Raw genomic sequence first — 12,679 nt, 5'->3', positions numbered from 1 at the left:
TCAAAGAAATTTTCATCCTGCTTTGGAGAATTAACAAAATGTTGCTGTATTGAATAGAGTAGTTACCTAATGTTTTTTTAACATGACATAGAACTGTGATTCATGAGAAAAAAACTAGACAGTCTGTCCATGATGATCACCTTTATATAGAGACAACTACCGACAAGACCATACAAATATGATTTTTTATTTTGAATGTTTAGCAAATGATGAAATGTTTATGCAGGACTCATTAAAAAACTGTGAGATAAGTTTGTCCTTAAAATATACTTTAATCAATTCTATTTTTGAATGCTACATGCTATCATATCTTTTATGCCTCTTGCTCTTTCTCTTTGGGTAACTTCATGCAGTAGATGGGCTTGACACAAATACTTATGCTCTTTTGGTGTTTATGTCCTGCAGTAATTGAAATTAGAAGAGAGAGATAAGAGCAAGCATATCCCCTGTGTAATATCACTCCATAGTAAAAGGTTTAAGGTAGAGGCATAGAAATGGCTGCATAAATTACTGGAAAAGCTTGATGTTCATAGAGCAATATTCTAACTCTGTTTCAGCAATCTTTTATTTATTTTTGTTTATTTACTGTGCCCATCTATGATACATAACTTTTCAGTACTATTCACTGTTCTGTACAATTTTATCTATGTTTTCCTTACCACTCTAATATTTCCATTTTCTACTTTTTTTTTTACTTATGGATTTTTTCCTTTTGTGTATTATAATTTCTGAAACCTCTTTACTGTTCATATCACATATTTATTCTGGCAGATTTTTCTCATGATGATCTTTTCTTGTTTCCATTTCAACTTGCTCTACTCATGCCACACCAATGTCTTGCTTATGTCCTTTACTCTCATTACCACTACAGCTTCCCTGACAACCTCTTATTGCTTAATCTCATAGCATTTCCATTTTTCCTTAGTTTGATTCATTTGATGGTTGAGCCATTTTAGTTTAGTCAGCTTTAACTAATATTACACTGGCTGAGTTGTTTATTTTTATGTATAAATAGAACTTACCAACACAAATTTCTTGCAGGGTGACAAGAAGGAAGCACATGACTCTCTGCTGGACACTGGTGGCTCCAAGGATGAGGAACCACATCTTAATGGCCACAGCTCAAGCCTGATCAGTGAAGTGTTTTCTTCCACTTCTACCACTACCACCTCCTCCATCTCCCACACAGCGGAGTACACCTATGATAAGGCAATAGCTGGATATAAGCAATATGCGGAAAACAGTGCCAAAAAGAGGACTTCCAGCATCACAAGCCTGAACAGCAATGCCAGCCATAAAGAGGAGGACAAGAAAGAAAAGCCTCGTTTGAATGGCCGCTCTCCGAGCCCCAACAAAAGTTCAAAAATGGAAGAGAAGGTAAACTTCTTCTCAAAAGAAATGGAAAAGGAAAACAGAATAAGTCCTGAACCTAGAGTGGTAATGAGAGAAAAATCACCCCAGGTCAACATCAGTCAGAGGAGATCAATGTTTGAAAATGTGGATCTGTCAACAGTACAGATTGACCAACAGAAGATTAACAGAAGGTCTCTTGATATTTCTAACTCCCTGAGAAACAAAGTGGCATCCTTTGAAAATCTGGACTCAGACCCTCCCTCCAAAGCACGTGGGACTTCTTTCACTCGAGACACAAATTTGAGGTCTAAAGTGTCTTCGTTTGAAAATCTGAGCTCAGAGCCAAACAAAATTCGTGGCATAACTCCTCCAAGAGATGCTAATTTCCATGTCAAATTAGCAGCATTTTCTTCTTCAGATTCTGACAGTACTCCAGTGAAAAAGAGAACACCTGAAAGGGACATGAATTTCCATAAGAAGCTAGCATCCTTCAATGCTGTTGAAACAGAGGAAACTCCACGAGAGCAAAGGACTATCCCTCAGGGAGACTCATCCCTGAAGAAGAAAATAGCATCATATGAGCAGCTTGAACAAGCAGCAGAGTCTTACTCTGGCAGTTCTCGGGAAGAATCAATGAAGAGTAAAGACCGATCAATGAGTCTGGAGAATCTGGATGAACCACAGATGGAAATAAAGATGCGGCCATCACGCTCAATGGTGAACATCAACAGACGTGTCCCATCCACACCTTACATGGAGGTGGAGCTTGAGAATTCGAGGTCAGAAAAGGAGTGTGTTGTAGAAGCACAGCCAGCGGTGAGTTGTCAACAAGATTCTTCTAATGTTCAGGAACCGTCCAAACGTACCACTGTCTACGAAACCTTTGAGAAATGTCAAGTCAGGCGAGATGTTGAGTCTGCTCCCATGTATTCTATTTTCAAGTACCTCAGCCCAGAGGTTTGTCACACATCTTATCAGAGCCTCTGTGTGTGACTCACTATTAGCACTTGTAGTTGTGTGTGCTAGAAATTAGCTAAAGCAATTTTGCATCCTATCAATGATACATTGTTTTTTCAAAGACAGATTTTTCCTTTCACTAGATTTCATGGATTTCATGATGCAAAGTTTCCCAGGCTGGCTTTCATTCATCAAAGCAATCATCCATCTACATAGCAGGCTGAAATCTCCAAAAAAGGAACTGACAGATATGTGGTACTACACACGCACACACACACACACACACACACAAAAGATTTCATTTTGTGAAATAAACCAGTCACCCATGCTTTGTGTAGAAGCCATAGCTGTGATCATATACATATGTAAATAAATATGGTATGTATCTTTTTGATACATTTATTAAATGGCAGTAAATTTTAAGTTATAATATTATGTAAGCATTATGATATCAAAATCAAAATGTTTTGAATTTTACTGAGATTTCCAAATCGCTTCATTTTTACTGTTATATGAAGTGGCCATTGCACAAAATACAGAGTTTCGTGAACATTTAAAACATTTTGCTTCACGTAAATAGACCATGTTGAAAAGTTTGCTGTGTTATGACAAGCATGCTTTTGAGTGTATAGATTGCCTTCTGTTATTTTAAATTATTGCTTTTTGCCTTAGAAAAAAGTTGACTTTTTGTTTGAAATGATTTCAGGTGTAAACTTTTTTTTACTTTATTTTTCAATGACAGTACATGTGTATTTTTGAAGTGACAATATAATTATGCAATATTATTTAGTTACATAGTTCTCATGGATATATACTACAGTATATTGCCTGATCTTTTTCATTACTCATTGTTGTTTTTTAATTAGGTACATAAATGGAAATGTTCATGAGCAAAATATTTTTTTTTATGAGTCAAATTAACAAAGTCAAAATGCAGAATGATATCGATTAAAGATCACAATTAGTATTTTACTTGATGTGTGTTATTTTATGAACTTGCTAACAGGTGTCACCCCTTCATTGACAGGTCAATGCTCAAGTATTTGAAATTGCCTCAAAACTTGAAGAGACTCCCATACTAGGCTCACCTATCGGCAAGGTTCCTTCCATCCCCCTGACACCCCCACCACCCCAGGAAGACGACTCTTTGGAGGCAGGAAAGCAGTATACTGATGCTGACATCAATGAGGTGTGTGTGTGTGTGTGTGTGTGTGTGTGTGTGTGTGTGTCCTTTGTGCAAGTCTATAGTTGTGTATATTTGTTTTGTATTATTCATATGTTTGTAGTAATGTGTACATTATGCATACATTTAACATCCTTGGTTAATGGTATATAAACTGTACAATCTCATTATTGAATTATGGTTTTCTCTTTGAATTACCATATGTTTGAAGAGAAGGTACAAAAGATCACAATTGAAATGATGTTAAATGATGCATAGTTTTTTTTTTTTTTTTTTTTTTTTTTTTTTTTCCAATTTGTTTTGTGTCATTGTGTGTCAAAATCCTCAAACAGGTGATAAATGACTATGAGCAAGTTGGTGATGCTGTGGAGGACTCCTCAGCCCAGCCTGAAAACATCTATGAAAATATAATAGATGAGCCCATGTATGAAAATATATATGAAAAGGTAATGTGAGGCTTAAATTATACATACACTATTGTCTTGACAGTGTTGCTGCCTTTTGATGGACCTCATCTATTAATAACATGAACTGTATCTTTGTATTAATCTCAGCATGATTTTTAGTATCAGATATTGTATGCAGTACAGTACAGTACTAGTAATGTGCCAGTGCATTGTAAATTTGTCTGTGATTTAAGTGTCCATACACTTAAAAGTTTTGCTGCCTGGCTTTCAGAAGTTTTAATGTCTGTGGTCTTTGTTATTGTTTTAAGAAATAATATAACTTTGATTTAGTTAATAACCTGAACTTTTTTGTGTAGGTTGATGAAAGTAAAGCCGAGAGCCAAGAGGCTGTGGAAGAACACCAGTACCAGACCCTGGAGGAAGTGAGGCAGGAGGTGGTGCCTCCTCCCCCCCCAGTCAAGATGCCACCTATGGAGCCCCCAGAGGTAAGGAATTCCTTGAATTTCCTTTTACTTTAACTTCTCTTGTATGTTAATGTAGAAATGACTTATTGGACATCTATTAATCTTCATTTCACAAGATATTTCTTTACTGAAATGGCCTGCTAAAAGCAGTGCTTGTGACAGAGACCTCAGCAATGTGTTGTGCCTTCAGTGATTCTTTCCAGTTTTGATAAACTTGATAATGTATTGAAAAATAAAGCCCAGAAATTAGTGTTGAATTTTTCAGCAATATTTTTTGGTTTTATTGATAATGAGAGTGAATATCTTTTATTTCCACTTTACATATGCTATTTATAAATATGAAATAATAGAATGCTTGTTTATTATTTTAGAAATTGTGCTTTTTGTCTGCAAAATGATAAATTCTTAAAATATTCTGTTAATCATTAGTTTTGAGATCATAGAACATACATAGAACAAAAAAAAACTACTCATTCAGATAAGGGATTGCAGAGAGTCATATTAATGAGATCTATAGCTGGCTTTGGTTTGGAGCAGTGCCATTAGATCTATCCTCTTGCTGCTCATATATATATATATATATATATATATATATATATATATATATATATATATATATATATATATATATATATATATATATATATATATATATATATATATATATATATATATATATATATATATATATATATATATATATATATATATATATATATATATATATATATATATATATATATATATATATATATATATATATATATATATATATATATATATATATATATATATATGTGTGTGTGTGTGTGTGTGTAATTTACCAGCTTAAGGCTGAACTGCAGCGCTGCCATATATTAGTTCTTGCTTTAACAGTTTCCTAACATAACTAACACTAAAATTCTATAGAGTACAATTTACGAAAATTGAATAAATAATGTGTGCTTCTAATTAATTATTTTGAGGGAGAAGAAAAAAAGTTGAATCTCTACTAAACAAGTGAAAACACTTTCCTTTGACCAAAACTGACAAAGACATTTTTCATTATTATTTATCTAGGCATGCTCCTTCCGTCCCTCACACCAGAGGCTTTACACTGCCACTAGTAATTATTTATCTCACTAATAACCTTTATCATCAATACCTGAGATATGTAGCTGTATATAGATGGTAGCAATATTTTACTGGTGTGTGGTGTGAGCCTCTAGTGAAGGGCATAACCTTTATGTATAACTTCCCTTCTTGGTGCTGGATTGTTTTGTTTGTGCAACATTGCATGTAGGGATTGTGCTCATTGCATGTTTTGCTGCTGCACCATTGTGTCACCTCCAGACCAGGGAAACATTCATTAACAAATGTTTGTCAAAGTGAAATACTTTCTGCGACTTAAAGATAATTTCATATTTAAAAAATTACTATAGTTATAAGAAATATTTTTCTGATATACTGTAGATTGCCACAGCACAATGATTTGTTTATAATCCATATGAATTTAATATTTTTAAATAAGTCTTATGATGTGAAAACTAACAAATTGATTATTTCACATGACTAATCATCATAAAGCAACTAACAATTTTTAGCGTTGTATTTGACATGCAACATAAGCATCATGAATATGTGGTCATGTATACTCACTCTTACACACAAGGAAAAGGTAGTTTTATTTTATAGTATATATTAATTTGTTTAATGGCATAATGTATATTTTTTATAAAATGGTACTAAGATGCAACTGTTTTGTTTAAGATGGCATTTTTTAAACTTTTTTAAAACAGTTAGTGTTTTTTATGTGTAAGTGAAACTGACAAGAGGCTACATTCTGACTTCCTTAATAAGTGAGAGGAAAAAGTTCCAATTAGTTTGGTCAGTTTAGTTCTACTGGTCTCAATATTTCTTTCTTGAAATGGTATAAGTATGATGTATGCATTGTGAGAGTGATGACACTGAGGGAAGGACAGTACACTGAGGTGTTGACAGTAGTGTTGCAGCATAACATTGAGCACTCAATGCATGTTGGTTGATGGGTCATTCAGGTGCTAGATGTGACGTGGACGGATGGCCCCTCCCAGGCGGCCCCCCCCTCGGAACCCCCTCCCCCTCCTCCCCCTGATGATGATTCAGACAGCGATGCGTCTGAGCAGCCGCAGAGTCTGCCGGAGGAGGTGGGTACAGCACTGCGTACACACATAGAGCATCAAACAAACTACTGATTTATGTTCCACAGTTTGACACATGATCACACAATGTTGACTGCCTGCTGCCACACACATGATTTGTTTCCTGTACCTTCTCTTCAAGAGAAATACAGACACACTTCTCAGTCTGTCATTTTCTTGCCAAACACTTTGTCAAAACTATGATTTTCCACAGTTCTCTAAAGTCCCCATTGTCTCTTATCTGCTCACCACAATACATTGATGCATTGAGCTTGATTTTATTTAGCTATTTCTATTTATCTATATTTTAATTTGTGTGTGTGTGTGTGTGTGTGTGTGTGTGTGTGAGATCAATGTTTTTCTAATGAATCTTACAATACAGTAGGTAATAACCAATAGGCTTGATAGTTTCCTTCCCTGCTAACATCATACACAGTCTGAAAAACTCTATCCTGTAAGAAAAGCACTTTGAATATACTGTTATAATAATGGAGTATATTGCTGAACACACTTAGCAGTGCTTGACATGAGTTTTTCTTTCCTTGCTCTCTGCCAATTCTGGACCGACTTTTGATCACTTCCTCCTTCACAAAATTTATATATGTACTTCACACTCGTTTGCCACACGCTAGTGAAATTGCAAGTTTTGGTAATTGTATGGCCTCCTTTCTTTAGAGCAATCATCTAAGCAATTGTCTCACTCGTTAAATCCTTAGATTTCGACATAGTGTGGCAAATAAAGCACTACTAACTGCCCAAGTCATGTAAATCCAGAGGCCTGTCACAGAACAGGACAGTGCAGAAAACGTCACTCTACTGCTGCCAGAGGTCGACTATGTGTGTGGCCTTGAACAGGAAAGATTCCACATCATAGAATGTTGGCAAATTTTTGTTTAATTTTACTTCACTCTCATAAACACCATTCTTTTTTCTCCATAAATATGTGACCATGTACCCACAGTCATATTTTAGCCTAGTACTGTATGTAAGACAAACATAAAACCATTAATTGGTGTGTAAGACATTGAAACAGACAACACTAAATATATTTTTACAGATTGTGTAAGTTGTAATTGTGTGAGTTGTGTGCCTGAGTTGTCTTGTATCATTGTATTGTTGTAGGTGATTGTCTGTTGCTTAGTAATTATTAGCATGCATGACAGTACAAATTCATTTACATCATTGCTGCAACTGTAAATTGATATTGCTGATTTTGATATTAGTAAAGTAGAAATTGTAGTATGACTTCAGTTCTGTAATAACAATTGTCCACCTTTAAGTGTTTGTTCTACTTCTTTCACATGATTACAGCAAACTTATGATCTTGCTATCTATATGAATAGGTAAATTTTACTATACTCATCATCAAAGCACATCCCTGATAATTACAGGTGCTTTCCTATTCATTCTTATATTTTGTTGTAGTCAAGAATGGTTTCAATATTAATTAAAAAGTTAGTTACTGCTTTCTTACTATAGAATTTGTCATTAATTTAAAAGAATAGTTTTCTGATTTCCAACAATTCCTAGAAATGAGAGCTACAGAGAAGAGTGTTGGACAGTAGACACAGTCATAAACTTAGCCGTGTTGCACTAGTTGTCATGTGTCAGCTTACATGTTTCATGTCCTATGATGGTGGTGTTGTGTGGTGTTCACAGGATTGCTTCAAGCGAGAAAATTCCACTCGGCGCTTAAAGAAGGAGCTTTGGAGGCGTAGGTCAGACTTCTTGGGCACATCTTCCCAGTATATTGAGGAAGGTAAGTGACCTTGCTGATACTGAAACTGTCACAAGATACTCTGTATTGTTTTCATTTGAAGCTTTTCTAGAATTCCTGGAGTATTTTATAAAGTCCGGATGAATATGTTGCACATTTTTACTGAAAATCTAAATCATCTTTTGATATATTTTTGTTACTGAAAATCTAAATCATCTTTTGATATATTTGTAGTGCTACTGAAAGAGAATTATCCTTCACTTTATATTCCATTAGATTATTCATATTTGTGATGTTCCTTTGGCACAGAACAAGCTGTGAAGCCTCCACCAGACCTCAGTGACTTGCTGAGGCAGGAGCGGGAGGCAGAGCGCAGCCTGATTGGCTCCAGAACTGCAAAAACCACCACACAGGAGGTAAGGGGAAGCTGTTATGAACATTGAATTATCTTTTGTGGAAACTCTTCTTATAAATGTTGCTAACATATAGAATGGTGGATGAAGTCCCAGTCATGAAGAGAACTGTGGTAACTTTAATTCTTGTAACTTTTATGTGTGTTCTGCTGTTTGACCAATCGAGTTTAGTGGAAGTTTTTAAAGTGAGTAGGTCTGGCTTAGTGTTATAAAAAGGCAGAAATTAGGTCTCAGTGAAGGTGCCAGTCTCTCTCATTTAAAGCAGTTAGAGCAAGCTGAGTTAAACTAAGGTTTGGATGATTTATGGCAAATAGAATGAGGAATGTATGTCAGTTAAGATGAAGGAAAACCAAAACTGTTGGACAGTGAAATCTCTAATACTGGAAATCTGTACAAAAGGGAAGAGAGTCAGGATATGCTCCACTTTGGAAATTAAGAAGCAACTTTTTTATTTATCTATTTATTTGTTTTTTTTTTTTTTATTTATTTTTTTTTTTCTCTCTCTCCATGTGAGAGGTATACAACACATATAAATTCAGTTTGAGAGTGGCACTGAAGTCGAGGCCAGATGGTAGAATTGTTTTTCTTTTTTTCAGGAGCATTGGATTACTGTCAGTGTTTTGGTGTGGTGATTTAGTTGAGGAGTGGTGAATGTTGTAGGAGTTTAGAAAGAAAACAGTGAGTGGTCTGTCAAGATGCTTTAGGTTGACGCCATAAGAGCCTGACCTGAGTGCGAAGGAAGAGAATTGTCTTTAGAGGATAGGCTGTGGCACTTCCCTTGTGAGACATGAAGGGAAACATTCACAGCTTGATCAGAAGCAAGTTCACAATACCCACCTAAGCCACTGCTTATGAAACCTGCTTGGGAGTAATTACCATTTTAGCAGGTGTCTACTGCCTCCTCCTGCTTTGAAAAAAAAGTCTCTAAGTAGAGGGCAATGAGTACTTAAAAATTTCAAGGGAATTTTCCCAATTTCCTGAACAATGATTATTTCTCAACTAACCAGATGCTGACTGAATTGGAAATTGCACGTCGAGAGCGTGAAATCATTGAAAACCTGGAACGTTCTGAACAATTGAAGCAGCAACAGCAGCAGCAGCAGATATGGAAGGTCCAGGAGGAGGATGCAGGGGCTGGAGAGGTGGATGACCATCTGCAATACCAGGAGGTAGGCAGCACTGCTGCTGGTGTTGCATTTGGGCCTGGCTGGGTACCACTTTCTGGTAGCTCTAAATTAATCTGATCTTCTTGCATCCAGTAAGAACTTACTAAATCTTCAAGAACTTTACTTACTTGAACTATTACTCAAGGTGTCCGGTGTAGTTAGTAGAATAGATAAAACATGGTTTCCTTTCACTTGTTGTTTATTATTAAGGACTAACATTCTGTTTTTATGGAACTTTTCTTAAAATCTGTTTTAGAAAAGTGAGATATAGTAATATATTTTTACATACACTGCCAAATGTTATATATGCTAGAATCAGTGGGAATCTTAGTATTAAGGTCTATTTTCAGTGGCTGGTTTAACAACTTCATCTCTCCTGTCTCAGTTTTTAGCAACAAGACATACATAAATACTTGGTATAACTTTGGAATATTGTTTAATTATGTGTGCTTGCTGGTTATTTATACTAGGTTATTGGCATCTGTGACTCATTGACTGATGATTTATCTTCTCTTCACCTTACAGTGCTTGAGATCAAATAGCACCTCTTCTCCTTCTGAGTGTCAGGATTTTGTACCTCTCCCTACACTTTCTTCTCTCCCTGATACTAGTCAAACCTTTGCTAATACTATGCCAACTCCTAGTGACTTTATACCTGTGTCCCCACAACCTAAAGGAGATGAGACTTCTGTCACTCTTTCCTCCCCTTCCACCTTGACAAGTACCATCCATAAAGCCAGACCCACACTGAGCTTTACACCAGTACCTCCGTGTTGGCGTCCCATGACATCTCCGAAGGTTTTGACTCCTTCCCCCTCAAACAAGCAGACTGTATCTCCTGTGTGGTCACCTGCTTATTCCACTAATGTTCAGTCATCACCATCCTCTTCAGTTCAGTTTAGTGGCTTTGGTAAAACTGTGACACATCCTTCTGATTCTGACTCTTCTCACAGAGTAACTTCCTCAGAAAATTTCCAGTGCAACATGACCACAAATGAAAGTCCTTCATCTGAAAGCAGTGCATCTCAAATCAGTTTCAATAAGTTGTCAAAACCTTGGGCTAACAAAGGGACTGATGAGCTTAAGGAGAATGAACAGTGCACTTCCAACAAAGTGTTTTTGAAGGCAGCTCGTGATAAAAAGACAGTGAGGTTTAAAATTGCATCGTTTGAAGACAGGCAGAATTCGTGTGAGGATCAGACACCAATTCTGTCAAATTTTAGACCAGATGCTGCTGCTAAAAAGAGTAACATCAAGAAGGATGGAGTCAATATTAAAAATCCTGGCAATTTAGAGAGTGTTGATGAGAGGGACAAACTGCATGAACCGCACTCATACTTTACCTCCTTATCCTTGTCTTCTTCTCAGGTCAAGAATCCTCTGACAGCTTTAGAATTGGATACAGGACCCAAGGTTGCTAACGTAGATCCTGTAACCTCAACTAACAACACTGAGACCTCCCACTCTGTCACTGAAACCACAAATGTAGAGCATGTTCAGACACCTGATGGTGTTGACTGGACTCATGCTACCTGTGTGGAATCTACCATTAACATAGAAGAGAGGCATGCTGAGGTGTTAGATAATCGTGTAGCAAATGTACCACCTGAGCCACAGTTCAGGATTGCCACTCAGACTGAAGTAGTGGCTGAGGGTGAACTCGGTGATCACTTTGTGGCCTCCAGCTTCCCTTTGGACTGCACTATCAACTCTGTTGCCTCTTCTGGCTCTCACCCCGATGAGTATAAGGTGAACATGAGAAAAAAAATTAGCACAAGAGAAAACAGAATACTGATGAACAGTTTGTTGTTGTTTAGTGCTGCATAATAAGCCTGCTTAAGTGTACTGCATTTGTTTGCAAAAATATTAGTACTCTATTTGGATGAAGACCATTCTTTAGCACTAAATAATTTCAGATTTCTATAGATATTTTAAGTAGTCTAAACAGTACATGTATAATAAAACCCATTTTATCTATCTTGATTATAGACTTGCTGAAAAGTCATTATTTCATGAATCTACAAATCAGAAGTATATTAGATAACTAGTAACAAAAATCTTCTTTTGTGGAGTCTCCATTTCAGATTCAGAGGATTCCTTTGGAATTATTCATATGCACTGCAAAAGAGGTAGTGCATATTTGCAATATTTGCACTATGCTACACAAGTGTGACAATGTGAGAACTGCCACTGAAAATATTATCTAGGATATGATATTAACCAGCCATTAAAGACAAGTTTGCAGTGATGGAAGATTATGAAAAATGGAAAGTTTATGTTTCAGAACACATTCTGAACACATGGTAGTCTGCTGCATCAGTCACCTAGAACTTATGATAATATGGGTTTTATTGTATATTTTGGTATGAATCTTCCTTTGCTGTCCTTCAAATTATATTAGTTAATAATTATAGACAGGAATGAATCACAACATGCAGTAGTCTTTTGAGAATAGATGGTGTGGTTGGGGGAAGCTTGCATCTAGTGTCCTTTTGTGCTAGTTTTTTGGTGCACTATTTACCTATAATGGTTCTCCTTCATTACTCTTTAAACACCATTAAGCTTATTTTAATAAAAAAAAAAAAAAAACTTGTTTACTGCACTGAGATATCTACCTAACTTCTTTGGTGTTGGATAATGTTATGTCAGCATTTAGCTTGAAAATCACATTTCTTACTAAATCTATCCTAAATATGAAAGTTCCTTGCTATAAAACTCACCGTAAAAGTAACCTACATGTTAATGAGAATTTTAAATGATATTAAATGATATTTTTACCAGAAACTTGCTGAGCTGGAGGAGGAGATGATGCGTCATGACAAAGACATGCTACGTCGTGTGGGTCACTTGCCCGAGAGGC

General features: G+C 36.0%; 1 protein-coding gene across 1 annotated transcript in view; it reads left to right on the top strand.

The window, feature by feature from the left end:
- Positions 1–12,679, top strand: part of LOC123520343 (actin cytoskeleton-regulatory complex protein PAN1-like) — a 61,132-nt gene that overhangs the window by 40,630 nt on the left and 7,823 nt on the right. Inside the window, exons 11-20 of the mRNA XM_045282568.1 lie at positions 1,042–2,310; positions 3,338–3,499; positions 3,826–3,939; positions 4,257–4,385; positions 6,401–6,529; positions 8,183–8,282; positions 8,550–8,656; positions 9,661–9,822; positions 11,188–11,568; positions 12,601–12,677. Coding sequence (XP_045138503.1) covers positions 1,042–2,310; positions 3,338–3,499; positions 3,826–3,939; positions 4,257–4,385; positions 6,401–6,529; positions 8,183–8,282; positions 8,550–8,656; positions 9,661–9,822; positions 11,188–11,568; positions 12,601–12,677 — 2,630 coding nt within the window. The remainder of the gene's footprint in view (positions 1–1,041; positions 2,311–3,337; positions 3,500–3,825; positions 3,940–4,256; positions 4,386–6,400; positions 6,530–8,182; positions 8,283–8,549; positions 8,657–9,660; positions 9,823–11,187; positions 11,569–12,600; positions 12,678–12,679) is intronic.

The sequence above is a fragment of the Portunus trituberculatus genome, chromosome 46, assembly GCF_017591435.1.
Source record: "Portunus trituberculatus isolate SZX2019 chromosome 46, ASM1759143v1, whole genome shotgun sequence".
NCBI lineage: Eukaryota > Metazoa > Arthropoda > Malacostraca > Decapoda > Portunidae > Portunus > Portunus trituberculatus.
Note: the sequence above shows the minus strand (reverse complement) of the source record. Positions and strands in the feature narration are given on the sequence as shown.